This window comes from Juglans microcarpa x Juglans regia, chromosome 2D (assembly GCF_004785595.1).
Source record: "Juglans microcarpa x Juglans regia isolate MS1-56 chromosome 2D, Jm3101_v1.0, whole genome shotgun sequence".
NCBI lineage: Eukaryota > Viridiplantae > Streptophyta > Magnoliopsida > Fagales > Juglandaceae > Juglans > Juglans microcarpa x Juglans regia.
In genome coordinates this window covers 24407942-24429197 of record NC_054596.1, presented here as the reverse complement: position 1 = coordinate 24429197, position 21256 = coordinate 24407942, and the positions used below count along the sequence as shown (strand labels likewise).

Here is a 21256-nt window from a genome sequence, read left to right as displayed (position 1 = left end):
ACAATATTGGTGGTGTCACGAGTGCAGTGGGCGAGGCCTTGAAGAGGGGAAGGAAGAATTGGAGTACAGACTAGGTAGAAGAGGGATAATAGAATTAACAGCTTGAGAGAAATGGAAATAACGAAATGAAGTTCATTAGTGAAACGGTGCATTTTGGTTTATTGTAAGGAATAAGTAAAACAGCGCGTTTTATCTTTGTTGTATTCTTGTTTTGGTTTAGCTTTTTGTAGTTTACGTTTTGGGTATTAGAACAATACATTGTTTCTGCTTCACGACTGCTTCTATAAAAGCAGGAGGGCTCATGTAATTGCCATTGAAGAATTAAGTGAGCTCATTTTCTAGGGGTTGGGAATCCCTCGAAGATTCTCTGCAAGATTCATCATGGAATCTTGATCATTCTATCTGAGTTCTTGTGTTCCTTAATTCCTCTTCCTTGTGTGATTCTGTGCGACTGGCAGTGAGGACCTAAAAGGATCCTTACAGGTGGGGTCAACAAGAGGAAAAAGGCAGGATCAATTGGTGCTCTTGGGACCACGTGAGGAATTCTAGAGCTACTAGTGGCCTAGGATTCAGGGATCTGGAATTCTTTAATTTGGCTAGGCTAGCCAAGCAAGGTTGGAGAATGGTTCAAAATCCTTACTCATTAGCATCTAAGATTTTTTCTGCAAAGTACTATCCCAATGGGACCTTTCTCCGGGCAAAACTCAAAAGAAATGCTTCTTTCATCTGGAGAAGCATCCTTTCTTGAAGCCCCTACTGGAAGCAGGTCTGATATGGCGTATTGGAGATGGGAAAAGGATCAGAATTTCGGAAGACAACTTCCATGTCCCCATGTCATACATGATTCAAAGCGATATCAAAGATTCAGATCCTAAGGCAGTGGTAGCATCACTGATTGATCAATCCACTTTATCATGGAAAGTTGAAACTGGGAAGACACTCTCCAGGCTGAAGTCAACACAATTCTGTACATCCCAATTAATTTTTGCCATAGTCACAAGTTAATTTGGAGTGGGACCAAAAATGGGGGTTTTTTTTTTTTTGTAAAAAGTGCCTATTCACCAGTCCTCACAGGGCCAAACTTCCCACTCAAGCTGCTTTAAAGAAAAATGGGGAAGAATATGGAAGCATCCCATTACTAGTGCTGAAAGACTTTTCTTTTCCTTTGGAAGGCTTGTCATAATGCCTTACCTAAAAAATCTAATCTGAGAAGGAGGAGCATCATTGAAGACTCACTTTGCCCTATATGCTGACAGGTAGACGAAACTGTAGAACTTGCTCTTTCGGAATGCCCCTCAGCTAATGTTGTCTAGAGCTACTGCTCTGTGCCTTTTTAGAAGAAGAAATCTTCTCAAGCCTCATTCAGAGACGAGGTTCTTGTTATGTTAGATGACATGGAGGAAGCTCTTCTAGTTGAATTTGTAGTGGTGATATGAAGATCTGGAAGAGAAGGAATGAGCTACTTTTCAAGCAGAGTTTCACAAATCCTATTACTCTATCTCTTCAGTCAAAACAGAAGGTGGAAGAATTGCAAATTCTACAAAAACAAACCTTGACATCCTTTCCATTGGCTGGAAACCCAGTATCCCAGTGGGAGGCACCTCCTCAAGGTTTCTATAAGATAACTTGGGATGCTAGTACTCAAAAACAAAACTGTATAAGTGGAGTTGGTGTGGCTATCAGAGATTGTGAAGGAAACTTTATTGCAACAAGGAGGATAAAAATATCCTTATATCCAGACTGCCACCTTGATGAATCCTATGCTGCTCAACAGGATGTCCTCCTAGCTACAATCATTAGTCCTAGAAAAATCATTCTTGAAGGCGATGCCCTGCAGGTGGTGAATGAACTCGAAGACACAAGTGAAAACTGGTCTCAAGCTGGTCTAATTTCCATGGATACAAGGATTCTTCTAAACAGATTTGAATCTTGGTCTTTCCAACATGTTAAAAGAGCATCCAATGAGAATGCACATGTTTTAGCTAAACATGCTCTTGTTATTGATGATGTAATCATAGAGCTAGAAGACATTCCTAGTTGTATTGGCCATTTGGTCTCTACTTGATGAATAAATTCCTATTGTTCCTTTCTAAAAAAAAAAAAACTTTTACAATGATTTTATTTTCCTTAAATTCGTCAGCAGCCAAAGAGTTAAACATGAGGAAATGAATGGAGTTTTCACCCATTCTTTTCCCCAGGTTGCATGAATTTGGTTGCCAAGAACAAGAGCAGATGAAACGTCCTCTGTTTGGGTTCATGTGCTCTTCGATACTAGGATAATTTTGTGATGTTCAAGTGACTTATTGGTTGTTTGAGATAAAATAAAATTAAGAATTTTATTTTATTATTATCCTAATCAAAATGTTCTAGTACCTTATTGGTTTGGGAATATTAATCTTCATCTTGGTTTTTGTTGGCCCAATATTATCTTTGGTTTTGCTAGTTCACAGAGACCATATTAAACCCATCGGTGGCTTAATATATAGGCACATTATCAGCCATTTGTTGCCTTGAACTCATTATCAACTCTTTGTTATTAGCCCCAAATCAAGATTTGATCGATGTTTCATTCTTCGACCACTATCTAATTCCCGCATTTTCAGTTGCTTAATAATTTAATAATTTTATCGGCGATTAATCAACTGATACGAAGACTATGCTCATGTTTCAAATTAAGTTATTTGACATTTCTAATATCAAGAGATCGGAGTTCATAATTATTAAGTGATTTTTCTTATCTTATTTTTATGTGATTTTTCTATAAATAAGAACTCATTGTTGGTCTGGTCCGGCTGAATGAGACTTTTACGATCACTTTATCTTCATTATTGGTTACGAAAAGCAGGAACATAGGGAAATAGAAACTTGAAGATGAGCTGACCGGCATAGGACCGTCACTGGCAGTGGTGGCGTGTGCGGCTCACGCGCCACTCTAGGGAAGAAGCTAGTACTTGGATCTAAGAGATTCGAAGCCGCTGACCTCGATGGTGCACGTGTGGCGGCATGAGATACACGCGCCACTCGTTTGGACAATTTTCTCCTTTTGTCCGACAGATCGGTGACTGGGAGTCCGATGTTGGGGCGCATAGTAGTTATAAAAGGTCGGTAAGTAGTAAATCAGAACGTCTTGATGCTATAGCTGAAAAAACTATGAAAAAAAAAAAAAACACTGATATACATAGTCGTCGATGGCTGGACAGTTAGGAGGCATGGAGGAGCTGAAGCTAAGCTCCACCCCTGGGCGAAGAGGCTGAGAGGAGATAGAAAAGAAAACTACTTATATGAAACTGAATAGTTGTCATTTCATTGGTTATATCCTATCATGAGCGTGGTACAAAACCCAGACTATTTTTTGGCCTCTTGCTTGTTATTGGCTGTATATATTAACCAAGGCATCTTTCAATTCATTTTTCCCACACTTGACACATTGACTGTCCAGTTTTTGTTCCTCGAGTTTTGATAAGGTATTTTAATAGTCATAATGTCAAGTCAAGGAATATGTTGTGATTGTTATCCTAAAAAATAAGTTTTAATTTTTAATTATCAAGAGATATACCTTATCAACATATTTGACTTTTATTTTAAATTTTTTGAAAGGAAGTCTATTTTATTCATTAGAGAAATCCATGATTAAAAACACATCCCCATATTTACAATTACATAGACATTTGAGCTAGGTCATAGGCTGCCTTATTAGTATTTCTTCTCGCATGGTGGGCAGCCCAGTCTACATAGTGTTTCACCTGTATTTTGATGTCACCAACTACCCATTCCTACAGTTGACCAGGACTCTTCTTCCTTTGTTATAGCATGAACTATCTGTAGTGAATCTCCCTTAACTTCACTGAGGACCAAATTCAGACCAAAGGATGTAGCTTCAAGAGCACCTATTGCTTCTGCAAACAGATGGTTCGGGAAGAGGGGTATTTTCAATGTCATAGTAGCTAAGGAGGAATCCATTTTTGATCCATTGAATTGGTAGAGCTTGACCTGTATGGCTTTCTAGTGCGTTCATCTCTTGTATTACTGCGTTCATCTCTTGTATTACTTCTTTTGATTACTGCACCACTGCATTAGGATGTCTGAATTCTACTTGAAAGACATAGACATTTCTTTTTTAATAGTTATTTTACTTTTATAACTATTAAAGAAGGACAGATCTCTCTTGTTCTCCTTATTCTCTTTCCCATTACAGATTTTATTATATTTTAAATTCTATCATGAATCAGAGCACTCGCTAACTGATCTAATTCAACTAGTCTGTTGGAATTCTCCAGCCATCTCTCTCACAAGTCTAGACTGTCATTTAGTTATTTTGTCTTCAATCCACGTGCCTGCTTGCTCACGTAGGCACCAACACGCTTCAATGGTTTAAAAAACATGTAGTTTATAAGATTCAAATGAGTTGGCAATTGTTTCATTCGGTTAGTTGTCTACTAAATTATATTTAGTTAGTTTTGAGCATGATTTGAAGTGCCAGATCGTGACTAGGGCTTCTTTTGGGTCAGTTTTTTGCCCTTTTTTGGCGTATGGTTGCCGTTGTTGGCCAAGCCACATTTATGCAATGGACCCCTTCATGATTGTAAAGAACTAATGTAGTTTGAGGACATCACCCTCTAAGAATTCTCCAAGAAGTAGAGAGAGAGAGTTGATTGACACTGAATACCGAAGTTGGCCTCCATCCCAACTTATGGCTACTTCTTATAGAAGAATTAATCAGTTACATGAGTTAGTTATGGAAAACTACACAGACTTATAACAAGTTCAGCCATTTGATGACTTAAACGATAGCCATGAAACGGCACCGTTCTATTTATTCTCACTCACAACTGAACGACACAATTACAAACAGTTATGTTCAAAACAACCACCACTTAAACAAAACGCTGCGTCTTGTTCGTTCTTCTATGCTTATTCGAAGACTTCAGCCCCTGTTCATGCAAACTTCAGTCCTTATTCATGCTGGCCTCCATCAATGCTCTCATCCATCTTCCATAATTCCCAACCGATAACATACTCTCTTCTATCGAAGCACCTTGCCCACAAGGTGAGGAAATCTATCACGCAATGACCAATATGGCTCCCACATTGCATCATCAACACTTGCCCCCCTTCCATTGAACCAACACTCAACTTCTGCCCTGTTATGAACCTGCCTCATTCTACACTAGAAAATAGCCTCAGGCTTAGGAGTCAAGTCACCTTGCAAACCCACTGGAGGCAAAGAAGACAGTGGAAAGTGATGTTGACCCAATTTTTTCTTAAGGCAAGAAATATGAAAAACTGGGTGAATAAAGCTGGTTGGTGGTAATTCCAGAGTGTCCAACAGATGCTTCATTCCTTAACAAAGCATCTGCTGCTTTGTTTTCAACTCCCTTTTTGACTCAATTGTGAATTCATAGCCTAATAGCTTAGAAATCCACCTTTGTTGAGCATCCGTACCCACCTTCTGTTCTAAGAGGTACTTTAAACTGTGGTGATTAGTTCTAACAACAAAAGCAGCCCCTAACAAATAAGGTCTTCATTTTTTGATAGCAATAACAAGTGCCAACAGCTTCTCATAGGCAGAAAGCATCAAATTCTTACCCTTGAGAGCTTGACTCAAAAAAGCCAATGGCCTTTGATCTTGCATCAAGACAGCCCTTACTCCAAGTCCACATGCATCACATTCTACCACAAAATACGTATTAAAGTCAGGTAAGCATAAAACAGGAAGACTCGTGGTTGCCTTATTCAAATCTTCAAAGGCATTAGTTGCTGCCTCAGACCATTTAAAAGCATCTTTTTTCAACAAAATAGTTAAAGGTACTGCTATTTGGCCATATCCACGAATAAACTTTCTGTAATATCCTGTTAATCCCAAGAAACCCCTCAATGCTTTAAGAGTTTTTGGAATTGGCTAGAACACAATTGAATCTAGCTTCCTTGTATCAGATCTATCTCTCATATTTCAAAAATTCAAGCCTAATGAAGACTAAAATTTTAAGCCTAATATTTGGTGCATTCCCTAAGGATATGTGGATTTAAACCCAGATTTCGCTTATATGGTGGTATTGCTCTAATACCACCATGTGACGCCCCTAGATTCTGCTTGGGATCAGATGAACATCTGAAGCGTCGGGACATGCAACACAAGCTTACCTGCCCTCGTTCATGACATATAAGATGTAATGTTCCTAACATGCATCTAGCATTATGCAATATTCGCAGTGGATAATTTTTTTTTGAGTAATACTATGCACCAAACTTATAATATCTCAAAGAGTTAAAACATAAATCATGCATACTTAAAACATCCACGATTACAGCACTAGTCTCAAAAGACTGTAATCTCAAAACAACGGAGACCTCCATAATTACATTGCCAAAATACACTATTGGGCTAGTTCGTCGAGTAACTCGCGTAGCTAGACTAACGATGCCGGAATACTATCCAAAGACCTAACTATGGAGGCTGTAAGCTCCATATTGCGTCTACGCGTCTAGTTAACCTCCTCCAGACTGCCAGTGTCTGCTCCCTACTCTGATCCTGATACATCGCCTACCATTTGAGGGGAATGGTAGTTGGGACTACCACGGTGAGATTTGATTACAAATCTCAGCAAGTTAACAAGAAACTTCCACACAGGTTAATGATGCATGCATGGCAGTAAAAATATGAATGCATAATCAAAGTCATAACTAAGCATAACATAACTTGACATATAGCATGGCATAAATGACATAACTTGAACTGAAACTGAAACGTAGCTTGATGTGACATGGCATGTACGTGAACTTAAAATATAACATGGACTAACAACATAGAATGAACGTGAACTTGAAACATAACATGAACTTGAAACATAGCATCAACGTGAACATGAACATGACATAACATGAAAGTGAACTTGAACATAACATGAACTTGAAACTTGACATGAACGTAAACTTGAACATAACATAACGTGAAACATGACTTGAACGTGAAATACATGAACTTGAAATCCTATTCAATAGACTTAATTAATAAAAGTGACCATACGGGTGCTATACAGGTGCTCTTGAGCCGTGCGTCCTTGCCAATTACCGCATCACAACATAGGTGTCTATACCAGCTGTGAGTGTGTTAATACGTACTCCACAGTTGTTGTGGCTCCACATATTCTACATGTCACAATTGTTGTATCTCACTTAGTGTATGCTTCACAGTCGTTGTGCCCCCATGTATTCTACATGTTACAATTATTGTGTCTCACTTAGTGTATGTTCCACAGTTGTTGTGGCCTCATACTTCATACTCCACAGTTGTTGTGGCCCCATGAATTGTTTGTGCCACACTTGCTGTGGACACACGTAACATAAAGTGTGGCTCCATCGGCGTTAGTGCCTGGCGCACTCCGATGACCAGCTAGTTAGGCCCCATTCGCAACCTATTGACTGTACTTCGTCAACCTAGAAAATTTCACACCTATTTAGACATTTCAACGTGAACAAAGGAGTTCCACTAGGATATTAACCCATCCTAGCTCTTAAGGTCGTGATTGACTATAATAACTTAACTGGCATACATGACATTTCGTAATGAAATATAACATAAAAGGCAGAAGTCCTGGCATAGCGTAACGTGACATGAACGTAAGACAACAGACATGACATGCTTTGAGACATAAATATAATAGACAATATTTCATAACATGGCATACATGTAACAGAAAATATTCCGTAACATGACATAACATGCAACAGACAATATTTCATAACATGGCATAACATGTGATAGTGAATATGACATGACATGACATACTTGTAACATGTGGCATACGTAATGTGACATACTTGCAACAGGTAATAACATGAGACATAATATATTGTGTAACAGATAAGTATTTCGTGGCAGCATAATTTGTGTAATAGATAAACATGTGTTACATGGCATATATAACAACATACGAACACAAAATATAGTTCTCATACCCATCACACATACACAGTAAACTGATGATAAGTTAAGAGCTAACTTACCTCGATTGTCGCATTCTATGAGATTAAAGCGCGAAACACGAAGAACTGTAAGAGGGTATTCTAAAAGTTAGAACTTTAATTACTAACAATTAGAAATGTGAAAAGAGACAACTTAGAATAAAATTATCATTTTACCCTCTATATGTGAGAAAATTACTATTTTATCCCTAACTTGGAAACCGGTGGATAAAAGTGGTTTTGAGGTGGTAGGAAATCAGTTTAGTTTTTATATGTGGGACCTCTTGAGGATTGGGTGGTGAAGGTTGTAGCATGGGGTGGTGGTGCAAACCATGGTAGGAGGCTAGTTCAAAATCAATCCAATCGGTTACAACACAAACTAAACCAGGGCGCACCTATTTTGGCTCTTCGAGTTGGTTGATTCAACCAATTTCGTCCAAGGATCAAACTGAGTTTGGGAGGGTTTCATGAGATTTTTAAGGACCATATTACCCTTGAAGAAAAACGACAAAAATGTTGGGCCCAAGGGCAAAACAGTCCAAGCATTACAAAGGAGATTGCACAAAACCGATTGGTGCAAGGTTTGGGGGGCTTGTATGTCATTTTTCTTAATGGCATGTGGGATGGTTTAGCTAGGGTATTAACATGGTATAATCATGATTTAATGGAGTATTAATTCAAAAAAATTTGAATTAAAAGATTTAAGAAAAGATTAAACTGAATTAAGCTTCAAAGAATGTCTTAAAGTTCACTAACCTTGAGTATGATGGTTAATGGCCTTAGCCAATTTTCAAAACTTAATTTGTGTACTTTGTGTATGATTTAGGCTTAAGGAAACCCATGCTATGGTCTATTGGGCCTTTGGTCTTGAATGGCAAAATGAGCCCAAACATGGTTTTGGGTCATGTAGGCTTAAAAGGGCCAAAGTGGGTTCAAGGCTTAAGGGCTTCATGGGCTTTGAATGAGGGGGCCTCATTTTCCAGATTTGTTGGGTTAAAAATGAACCTCAAGATCCATTAAATTGGACTTGACAAGATTTGACTTGGCCTAATTAGGCTATGAGTCCATTCTATACCAAGCTTGGCCCAAAGGCCCTGTACCTTTCTTATACTTGGGCCAAAACTAGTCTTGATTTCCTAAAGGCTTGGATCAAGGTTTCCTTAGGCTAAGCCCATGAATGCACTAGGGTCATAGAAAGCGTCACCAAAATTACTAATGGGCTTGCCTCTTTAATCCTTTGCACATTAACACTGAGTACCAACTTTAATGCTAATCCCACTATCAACCTTAATGTAAGTAACTAAATCATTATTAGGAGCCTAATCTAGAGTACTTAAGGGTTAATCAAGGGTTAATTAGGCGGGATGTTACAAAATACACGGCATGATACTAAACAATGAGCTAACTTTCGAATTTATTCTGGCCTTACGGAACCAGCTTTCCACTCTATCCTGCGACTCCCTTCCTCTCATATAACTCATCCCAACATGGTTAGAGGCTTTTTCTCTCAGATTGCTTCTGCAAAACCCCCTTTCGCGAACACATGGTTCAAATCTTCATACCCCCCTTCAACACAACAATTACACCTTGAAACAATAGGAATCCCAATCTTACATACTTGGTCATCCACACTCAAAGCATTAAGAAAGGCCTTCCATACCATAACTGGGATTTTCTTTGGTAAAGAAGGATGCCAGATCCAATCAGACCAAGCCACTTCTGGAGCACAAACTCGAATACAACTACAAGCACATTTTGTTGTAAATTTACCATCCACATTTTCGGTCCATACAAGAATGTCTTCCCCTTCCTTATTTCTTCCCAAAATGTCCACAATAGATACAAAATTTTCAAATCCAACCAACCGAGTAATAAAATCCAGATCCCAATCATCTTCCAGCTTGCATTCTTGGACGATAATCTTCAGAATTGAATCTCGAAAGAATGATTAATCATGGGACCCTCTTCCGACCAACGATCATACCAAAAGGAAATCCTACCCTCTCTAACCTTCCAACAGGACTGACTCGAGACTAACGGCAGGCACTTCAAAATCATACGCCAAGTTCTTAAATCCTTACTCGCATCAACTAATGAAACTTGTTTATCCATCACATATTTTACTCTAAAGAAAATTTCCCATAGAGAATCCTCATGGAGCAGCTTCCATGCAAATTTTACATGTAAAAAAAAAATTGAATATCTTCCAACCTTTTGATGCCCAAACCCCTTTCCTCAACTAGTAAACATATTTGCTTCCATGCCTGCCAACTTCGTTTATCCATCCCTTCCGAAGATCCCCAGAAAAATTTACTAAAACACACATTTAGCATTTTCAAAATAGCCTTCGGAACCTGACGAATTGATAACAAATGGATAGGCATACTCACCAACACCTATTTTATAAGAAGTAGCCGAGCCCCTTGTGAAAGCAACTTTGATTTCCAACCACCAATTCTCTCACGAATTTTAGCCATTATTTCCTCCAATACAAAGCTTTAAGCTTCCCTAAAATAATAGGAACTCCTTGGTATCAAAAAGGTGAGGAACCATCTTTGAAACCTATAGAACGAAGAAGAAACCACCGTCACACAGGTGTGATGTCTTTAGAAAAAATAAGAAAAGATTTCTCTGTACTCAATTTGACGTTCCTCAAAATCTCTCTTTTGAAGGCTTGATAAAATTTCCCCCATTAAAACGAAAAAAAAAAAAAAAAAAAAAGAGATAATGGGTCACCATGCCTAAGACCCCGACCTCCTTTAAAGAACCCTTTCGAGACCCCATTCATCACTATTAAAAACTGTGGCGCCCCAGCCCCCTCTTTGGATTGGACGGTGACTGAGACGCCGGGACAATTAACACAAGGCTATACACCCCTCGTACATGACAGATAATATGCTATGCACCTAAGTACACTAGCAATATGCAATAACGTAGCAGCAAAAAAATAGTAAAGGTCAGATAATCTAAGCAACGTGATAAGCAATTATAAAGCACATAACACCATACTAAAATCATATCCCAAACATTGCCCAAAACATAAACATGTATCATAAAGATATAACATCCCAAATCATAGAGTATAGCTTAAATCTCCCAAAACATGGGACCTTCTCAAAACATAGTTCCACAAAAGTTGAGTTCTAAAACCATTAGTACTGTTTTTTTTTTCCACAAAAAAACTTAAGTTCCCGTTTTCTTCAAGAGGGTTCGGGCTTCACACGCTTTTTCAAGGTCTTATCTTTGTGTCGTTACGTCGTTTGAATTCTGCAATGAACTCAAGCATACCAGTGATCTCTTAGTTAATGGCCTCAAGTCACTCCAGGATGGAAGGCTTAGGCTGACTTACAACCATCTTAGGCACAATCCTCTCTGGAGGAGGAGGTGTCATTCTCTTCCTCTTGGTCATGGTTGTCGTTTACTACACATATCACAACTTCTATCATTCCGGTTGGGGAATGGTAGTGGAAACTATCACAATGAGATTTCAAGAAATCTCAGCAAGATGGAAGGCTCCAGGATGGAAGGCTCAGGCTGACTTACAGCCATCTTAGGCACAATCCTCTCTAGAGGAAGAGGTGTCATTCTCTTCCTCTTGGTCATGGTCGTCGTTTACTACACCTGTCACAACTTCTATCATTCCGGTTGGGGAATGGTAGTGGAAACTATCACAATGAGATTTCAAGAAATCTCACCAAGTAATCACACAACATATCATAGTTAATACAAGCATACAAGAGGTATATCATGAAATGCGTACCCATACATATACTTGACTTATGCCTTTAACCAGAACTTGACTTGTAACAAAACTTAACTTTTCAGAAAAAATTCTTAACTTTTCTTATTCACGTGATCTTAATCAGAACTTGCCTTATCAGAACATATCACAAGATTTCCATCAAATGATCCTTATCACATAAGCTCTTTTTCTTATTCAGAGGGTGGACACAACACACTTCCCCTTTGCACCGAGTGTTCCTACTAGTTATCACACCATCAACGGTCCATACACCATGATGAATATGTTACAAACAGAGATTCATATTAACTCGACCTTACTTCGTTGGGTTACATGCCTTATGCATAGTGTTAGGCGCATCCTCGCTCCGGTATTCTTTGAAAAGAATCCATTTGAGGCTCGTCGATGATACTTTGTCAACCTAGGGGTTACCACTCTATTCTTAAACACTCCAGAGTGGACAGAGGAGTTCCACTAGGGCATTCCCCCATCCTAGCACTTGGGGTCGTGATAAAACTTTTAAACCCTTTTCTTTGAAACACTTTCTTTCTATACACTTTTCTTTGAAAACACATTTCCCCAAATACATGTGACATGAGACTTATAACATGTGTACTTACACTTGACATATGATATATGAAATGCCATGCATGAAATAACCAAGCATAACATGTTCATTTCATAGCATGATAACATAGACCATATGAGATATCAAAACACATATATGGAATCATGAGAACTTGCTTAGGCCGAAACACATAAGCACAAAAACACGAAGAATCATCACTTAAACATGTTCCAAACTTCAAGCATGCAAAATAGAAATCAAGGCATAGTGAAACAAAGCATGAAATCATAGGTTTTGACTAAGGTCTGAAACTTCCAAGGCATGTTCAAATGGAAATATCATGTTGCATAAACCATCAACCTAAGTCAAGTAAAAACTGAAACTTATAGGAGTATTTCATGGCATTTTCATCACAAATCTGAAGCATATAATTCCTTCCATAGATTTACTCAATATCATATTAGCATGTTCAAACAAACAATCAAGTGATAGCAAACAAAGCAAACACAACAAAGAAAGGATTTACACAAATATATACAAGTATTAACTAAGAGTAAGTTGAGTGTATACTTACAAAACTTCACGTAAAGAAAAACTAGGAAGCTATAAATCTGAACATACTACATTAGAAAGCGTAACTAAAAACCCTATTTCGTGTTCTTGAGTTTGTGAGAATTTCTAGGGCATCACATGATCTGATACCACTCGGTTTTAAAGTTCTTAGGTCAAAACTCCTTTATTCCATTCATGTAGTAAAACAAAACCTAAAGTAAAGCAAAAATACATGTGGTAGTCGAAAATATGGAGGATGAACTCCACTCTGCTATTTGGCTTCAAGGGTTTCTTGAAAACCCTAAGTCATTTTCCGGCAAATCGGTAGACAATGTGTGTACTCTATCATTCGCGAAGTACTATGAGATTCGAATCTCATTTTCGGGTTGAGAAAGTGACATGTGTGTGCAAAAGTAGGAGAAAACTGATCCTTACCTTGTCTATCCTTGATGGTGCTGAAATCCTCTCTCTTGAAAGGATCCTCCTTGTTTGGTTGGAAAGAAAATACGAGAAAGTGAGAGAATCTTCAAGTGAACATGTGAGAATTGTGTGGAGAGAGTGAGAGTTCATGCAATTTCCAAAAAATGGCAAGGGAAAAGTCCATAGGTGTGTACCCCTTCCTTCTTATAGTAGACTCTTTAGTCCTCTCCTTGGTTGCTTCCAAAATCTTTGCATGGATGACAAGTGGTATAAGTTTTTTCTTCCCCTTTCTCTTTTGTTGAGAATGACTCTTAGAATTCTCCACTGGGATTGCATTGAGAAGGGACATCTTGGGGGTGGCGTGTAGGGTTTCTCCTTCTTTGGCCAAAATTCTCTTCTTTCCCCTTTATGCCCTTCTTTTCCTTAAGCAAGTAAATATCTCTCTAAGGGTATCTTCGTAAAACATCTCATACTTCTTCCTTTTCCCAACAAGTAACCTTTGGCATGGATGACAAGTTGCATTCGATGACAAGTAACTCCTTCTTCCTCTTCCCATGTTGATGCTTCATCTTCCTAGTGCTCCTTCCCTAGGTGACTTTTCATGTGCCATTGGTCCAAAAATAATCTAAGTGACAAGTGGTAAGTGAATGGAGTGCTTGGAAGTGTGTTAGCCAAAACCCTAAGGGCATATTTGTCCTTGATACAAAAGTCCCTTTATCTATTCTTCTAGAAGCTTAGTGCATGCTTGACACTTGGCAAAAATTACCAAATTTGAAATCCTTTGTGCTCCCCTTTGGTTCCCTATGCAGACTTTTCTAGAAAAGCCCTATTACTCTTCCCTAAGCTTTCCTTCCCAAGAAATCTACCTTGGGACTCGAATTTTGGGCAAGGCAAAGGGTCTAGGCATGTGGGAAGATGGGCTATCCGAAAACCCCTTAGTCTTCCTAGGTTCCTTTGCCCCTTGATTCGTCTAGAAGGTTTCTAGTAAGTTGACAAGTGGCAATTCCTCTGAGGTAGGAGTGCAAACCAGTTCTTATCCCACCATCAAGTCTAGATTCAAAGTGTAACACATGCATAACACATGGCACTAGTGACTAAGATTTGGGTCATGGGCCTAAAGCCATTGGGCCTGTGTTTCTAAATAGGGCCAAAAATTACAATGTAAATCTAGGGTCACTCCCTCTTGGGCTCAAATCACTTAGATCAAAGACTCTAAGGCCTTCCAAGTAACTAAGGCTCCTAAAATGCCATGGCAAACAATAATGAATTCCATGAGCCTTGTCTAAACAAACTCGAGTCATCACAAAAACCAAGGCGAAGTTATGTAAGTCCGAATCAAACCACAAACTTGATTAGAAAACCCAAAAGCTTCAACCACATGCATTAAAAAATCCAACTCCACACTATCATATGCTTTCGCCATGTCTACCTTCATCAACATGTTACCACTCCTCCTATTCTTATTAATAGAATGAATCATCTCCTGTGTCAAACTAATATTATTAAAAATACTACTCTCTGGGAGAAAAGCACTTTGCACAGGTGAGATCAATCTAGAAAAAATATGAGTAAGCCGTTGTACAAGAATTTTAGAACAAACTTTGCAGGTGACCAAGCATAAACTAATAGGTCGAAACTTATCAAAAGTTGTCGGATTCTCAACTTTTGGAGCAAGCACCAAGGAAGAAGCTGTATAAAATCAAGGGAAATTCTTACCTCTAATGAAATCACCCACCTCCTCCACCAGATCCATCTTCACAATATCCAAACAAGATTGAAAAAACCCTAATCCAAAACCATCCGGACCTAGACTACTATCAACCGAAATAGAAAATAAAGCATCTCTAACATCCTCCATAGACGGCAATTTACATATAAAATCATTTTCTTCATCAACAATTGTTTTCTCAGTAAAAAAAATCCCTTGGCTTGGCTTTTAGGAAATTATCAAAGTACTCAATTGCACCTTGGTGCACTTCCTCATGAGAAGATAAATACTATCCATCCGTAAGCTTCCTTTTATAAATCATCTTCGGCTTGGCAACCTTTAATGCACGGAAAAAACCCTCCCCTTGTTGAAGCCATCTCACTTTGGTTATCTGTTGTAGCCTTATTTCTTCATGTCAAAGCCAAGTGTCCAACTCTAATTTTGACATAACCAAATCCAACTTCGCCTCATCAAAATATGCCTCTTGTAAATCAGTTTCCAGACATTCAATCCATTGCTCCAGTCCCGGATATGCACATCCATCATCCCAAAGACATTTTTATTCCAGTCCCTCAAATTATCTTTTATGCTTTTTGACTTCCTTGCTAACCGAAAAAAACCCGTATCTCCCATTTCCTCTTCCCAAACCTTATGTATCAACCCCATAAACGATTCATTTTCCACCCACATTTATTGGAATTTGAATGAAGGAAAACCATAAAGCTGAGATTTAACTAACTTTATCACCAAAGGAGCATGATCAGATGTAGTTCTTGGCAAATATTTCAAATGAACATCTGGCCAAGTAACCAATGCTTGAGAATTAAACAAAGCATGATCCAGCCTCGCCCATCATTGCCCCTGACCCCCTTGTCCATTACACCATGTAAAACGACTACCTAAAACAACAAATCTAAAAAACCAGAGGAATCAATACAAGTGTTAAACTCCTACATAGCTGTCCCAGATCTTGGATGACCACCTCTATGCTTATTATCCATTCTAATAATATTAAGTCCCCCGCCATAGCCCAGATTGCTTGATTCGGAACCACACTGTTCAACTCCTCCCATAAACTTCTACGTTCCCCTTGTGTACAATGTGCACACACCAAAGAAATAAAAATATGATCCATGCCATTCACCAATAAGCAAACCGTGATCTGTTGAGAGTCTTTTGACACCACCTTGACATGCCATCCATGATGCCAAACCACCCATAATTTCCCTACTTGGTCCTCATTAGTCACACCATCAGCCAAGTGCAAACTATTTATCAAAAAAATCATGTTTTGTTGTGATTGAAACGGCTCAGCTATCCCTAAAATACAAGGCTTAAATTCTTTAACCAAATTTCTCAACCTTTTTCTTGAAGTTCCCAACCCCCTAATATTCCAAAACATCAAACACTGCATCATATATTCATTCGAGTAGGCTTGCTTGGAGCCCTGGTGGAGCTTCTCAACTTGATACCTAAATCCTTTTCCTTTTGCTTCTTTTTCTTTTTTTCATTTTTGAAATCATAAACCTTCTCTTTGTTAATATTTTCCATAACCTCTGCTACCTTCCCATCTGAAAAATTTCCCATATCGATATCAACCACAAATTTAACTCCCCCGTGTCTCCTTTGGTTATCACTAATCTTCTCTGCTTGAATACCATTATCCATATCCATAGACATACCATTTTTCACAAATTTTGCAACTTCATGTACAACTTCATTTACCAGTAGTAATAACAGAGAAGCTGTAATAAATTCGTTTTCTTTATCTTCTACCAATCCCACGTCAACTTGATCCTCGTCAATAGCAGCATCTTTTTCCTCTGTCAACATATCATTTCCTGCTATCTCAACATGGTCCCTTCACCATACCATCCACGAAACAAGAGAATCTATATGCTGTAAACTAGACTCAGGTACCTTTTCCTCCATTTCCATCTAACCATATCAGACGACACCAACGCACCCTCCAATATCTAAATTGCCATCAACATTATTTTTCCGCACCCATATTTTCTCCCGCCTAATCTTTACCATGTTCTTCATCCATTAGCTTTTTCCTCTAACACACCCTTACAAATTTTTATATTATTCCCTTGCACCTTACATCACCTATAATAATCTAGGAGGGTTTCATACACAACTTCTCAAAACCAACTATTCTAATTCTGAGGGATCACAATCCAGAAACCAGGGATCGGATTTGCAGCTGCATCCATTTCAGCACAAACTCTAGTGCTGGCAGTTCTCATAGCATACTTGCTACTATTATCCCAACTTAAAAACTTTCCCAATGGGATAACAATATTACGAAGAAACACACCTCATGATAATAATTCGGCGGTAATCCAGGAAAGAATACCCAGACCGGCACAAGGGATGGTTCATTGTCTTCACATAAATCAGTTGTCCAATGAGACCCTATAAGGAAAGCTATCAACATCACAAGACTCGTGAGTAAAGGCCTTCATGAAATCCTCTTCATTAGCAAACCGAACAAAAACATTCCTAGGTTTCCACATTGAAGAAACCACAGGCAGATTGACAAGACCACAATGGTTTCTAATGAAAGATTTGATGACATCAAGAGAAGGTCTTTGACGAAGGAACTTCGTCACCAAAGAAGACTTAAACGGTTCAGCCGATAGCACAATCTCTTCCTTGGAAGAAACCACACATAAATCACCATCTACCACCTTCAGTGCACACCAGGGAATCACTACCTTCGACAGAGGCTGTGGTGATTGCACCACCATGTCCATGAACGCTCGACCACGAACCGCAGATGCCATAGACCCACCCAAGGCCCCAACGGTAGCCGTGCAAACCCTGGGGCCTAATAAAACATAAGAACGCTAGAGGAGAAATGGTTTCATAAGCCACAATATTTATCTGTTATACCAATCGTTTCCATGTTTGGTTTGCCAACAATTATTGTATTGAATGCCTCACTAATCTTACTTGGATGCCTTTTACAAGTTTGGCAATATAAGCATATGTTACAACAAATGCTTGTTGACTTCATGATAGATTATATATTAGGTATTACTTGTCATCCATCATACATTCAGGTCATGTAGGGGTGAACATTTAAACTACGTACCCAACTCCATCCGAACCAAAATAACCAACCCGAAACAAACTGGTCTGAAATGGAAATTTTTGAATTGGTTCTAATATCGATTGGGTCAGGTCGGATACTTGCCCAATATCCGAAATTGATAACCAAATTGTCAAATACCCGATTTTAAACGGTACCATTTTACCCATTTAGTTGAATTTGGCTTCCGGCCTTCAAAAACTCTACACTCAGCTCTTTCTCAAGTGCAGCTCTCTTACTACATCGGTCTCATAGTTGCCGCTCCCTCACTCTCTCCCACTCGCAGCTCCCCTCACTCTCTCAAGGCTCTCTCTCTCTCTATCTCACAGCTTCACATCTTCTTTGGACCCTTATTCTCGCAGTCCTGCTCGCTTCCTCTCTCTCTCTCTCTCTCTCATATCTTCACATCTACCACCATACATTTGTGGCACTAGTTCTTGCATTTTTTTAAATCTCCTGTAGTTCTGTGTGCATTTCTGTTTTTCTTCTTGATTAGACTTTTATTCTTGATTGCACTAGTTTTACCTTTCAAAAGAATAGTAGACGTTCTTTAAAAAAAACTAGTAGATGATCAGATATATATTAATATGTAATGGGAAGCTCCTTTGCTAATAGAATTTCTTGTACAAATTTTTTATCGCAAACTAGCGAGAGTTAGTTCACAAAACTGTGTTTACTATGCTTCTTTTTTTTACCCTCGATTACTAATGAAAGAGTAAATGGACAAGTCATATGGTTTATTGAAAATGATAAAATAACAAATCTTGGATACAAAAATTGGATAAGTTCATATCTAAAAAACTAAAAAATAATTTTCAAATAATTAATGTATAAAAAGAATTAAATTTAATTATCATAAAAAAATAGAACGAAGTTCTTGATCTAAATTCTCACCAAACCTCATTCTCAATTGGGCAGAGCATTCTGAATTTATGTTTTCGTAAACCAAAGAGCCAGAAGTTAAAAAGTAAATGTGTCATTGGAGATCGTCCATGACCAGAGATGCATACAACAGTCTGTTCCATGTATCCGGCACTCCAGGCAAACACCAGTGGCTGCAATCAGCATAGGACTCTGGTTGTCTTCGTTGCATTGCCGTAAGAAGCTTCCCTTGCTTTATTGTGTAAACTGATGTATGCGCATCTTTTCGATACTGAGTTAGTTTTGTGATGTTCAAGTACCTCACCGGTGTCCTCATGCGTCCAATTGTTTTTTCAATGACCTCTTCAATCGGACTGGGATCTTTTGCTACGTAGGACTCATCCTTGATGGGTTGGGTTTGATTGTAGCACCATTCCTTCCCAAGGTGTGCTGGCGAGAAGCTCCGGAAAAAAACCTTTGTAGTGGTCATGTCAACGTTGCGATCAATCCAACGAGACCAGGCCTTCATTGCCTTCCCAAATGCTGATTGGATCTCCATCTCCTCCATGACCTTTCCCTTATACAGAAACAAGTCCCACCTGCAGGTCTCTCGTATTAGACAGAAAGCTTACCATGCAAAATGAAACGAAACATTACCTAGAAAGCATACCTTTTGAAACTCCCACCTTGAAGCCACCAATGACCACTGTTAAATAGCATAATATTAGCACCACGACACCTCCTTTCCCAGTCAGAAAGTTTGTCTAGCCTTAGAATTCGGCCATCAAGTTCTTGCTTTCGTTTCAATTTCACAAGAAAAGGGCTCCAATAGAACTCCACAGAACAATTGTACTCCTGTTTTTAAGGTCGTTGGCTATTAGAGAGGCTTATTGTCACTTCAATGAAGAAATAAAACCAACAGTGGTGCGGCTGAAATGCATATGAAAGTACTGTTCTCTCTTACCTTCGCTCTAAAAAACTTGGAGCGTCCCTTCATATCAACTTCAGCTTGCGAGGAACGAATAGCAGAGTAAAGAAGGCAAACAAGAGACTCAAATTGATTTCTGTTGATGGAGTCCCCAACTATAATCAATCTCTTCCCTTTAAGTCTCTCTAACATGTTTGTACCATTAAACCTGAAAAATCCAGCCTTGTAAAAAATGGACGTTATCTCTCTCTCTCTCTCTCTCTCTCTCTATATATATATATATAATATATACAAAAGTCGGCATACTTTTAATTTATTACCTTGGAATCTGACACCTCTTGGCTTCCCAGCTCCAATTTTCGTATTCAAAATCTGGCCTGCCATTCCTTTGGCAACTAACTTGGTCACTAAGAAATGGACAATGTGATCCACGATACAGAGGACTTGTCGTTGGGTCATAAACCCATTTACCATCAAAGATATTGCAGCTATCTTCCTTCTCGTTTACGTTTGTTCCATTTTCTGTTATGTTCGATGGTTGCAAGAACTGCATATCAGCTGCTGGATGTTGATTCGAGTCGTCGGACGATGTCAAGGTTATGACAATGTTTGCGGAAGCAGCAGAAGCCACGTCAGCTGCTGAAGGCTGCTCCGAGTCATTGGATGATGTCGTGGATATAGCAATGTTGCCCGAAGCCGAAAGATTTATGCCGTCTTGGTCATGACTCAGACAGTTAAGCAGGATGATGGAGCCTACGAAGCATGCAAATATGCAGAACCTCCATTTTTCATTTATGGTGGAAATAATCTCCATTAATGCTGTAAATTCTGTTTCAGTTACGCTGAAGATCAGAGCATATAGATATACTTCGGGCAGCCTCTCCTTTCTGGCTCCAAAGCTCTTCGATCCTCATATCTCCAGCAAAACCCTTAGTCTACTAGACCCATCCCTTATCTGTTCCTGCCCTCTGTGCTAGCTGGCGAGCTTTCCCTTTCCCACTTGCTGTAATTGCCGACATATTGTGTTGTTATCGACCTTGACTGCGTAGTCTGGGATTTCCTTGTCCACAAACTTTGATATCGAACATAAGAGCCACATGGCCTATAATCCAAATTATTTATTAGTGATCCAAGTGGGTTTCGATACACAATTTCTCTACACGGCTCAAGTCTCACATTTCTGATTAGAATAAGCTTTGATACCATTTATAATGCCTCAATGGAAGGAGTAAGCTACATGACCTATACTTCAAAATGACTAGTCAATAATATAATTGGAGCCTATTATAACATTATAAAGAGTAACAACTTTTCATTCCCAAGTAGGATCTCATACAGGCTACCCTTATCACTTGTCAGGCTAGGATATCACATCTTTTGTTTTCCTTTTGATACAAGGGGTGGGGGTTTCGAAT

At 38.9% G+C, this 21256-nt stretch overlaps 2 protein-coding genes across 2 annotated transcripts; one reads left to right on the top strand and one right to left on the bottom strand.

The window, feature by feature from the left end:
* Positions 1 to 1432: 1432 nt before the first annotated feature.
* On the top strand, positions 1433 to 2065 carry LOC121249390. The gene has a single exon (XM_041148100.1). The coding sequence runs from the start codon at positions 1433 to 1435 to the stop codon at positions 2063 to 2065; it is 633 nt and encodes a 210-aa protein (XP_041004034.1).
* Positions 2066 to 18952: 16887 nt separating this feature from the next.
* On the bottom strand, positions 18953 to 20860 carry LOC121248033 (protein trichome birefringence-like 42). The gene is made up of 5 exons (XM_041146387.1): positions 20522 to 20860; positions 20162 to 20443; positions 19878 to 20049; positions 19584 to 19768; positions 18953 to 19512 (listed from the first exon to the last, which is right to left on the bottom strand). The coding sequence occupies exons 1-5, from the start codon at positions 20653 to 20655 to the stop codon at positions 19029 to 19031; spliced, it is 1257 nt and encodes a 418-aa protein (XP_041002321.1). The 5' UTR covers positions 20656 to 20860; the 3' UTR covers positions 18953 to 19028.
* Positions 20861 to 21256: the final 396 nt, after the last annotated feature.

What these genes read in the sequence shown, in the direction of transcription:
- LOC121249390 (XM_041148100.1), top strand. Translation starts at nt 1,433, where the DNA reads ATGAAGATCTGGAAGAGAAGGAATGAGCTACTTTTCAAGCAGAGTTTC.
- LOC121248033 (XM_041146387.1), bottom strand. Translation starts at nt 20,655, where the DNA reads ATGGAGATTATTTCCACCATAAATGAAAAATGGAGGTTCTGCATATTT. An exon ending in TCGGCTTCGGGCAACATTGC is followed by an intron (nt 20,444 to 20,521) that starts TATATCCACGAC and finishes CGCAAACATTGT; the next exon opens with CATAACCTTGACATCGTCCG. An exon ending in CCAAGTTTTTTAGAGCGAAG is followed by an intron (nt 19,769 to 19,877) that starts GTAAGAGAGAAC and finishes CCTTAAAAACAG; the next exon opens with GAGTACAATTGTTCTGTGGA.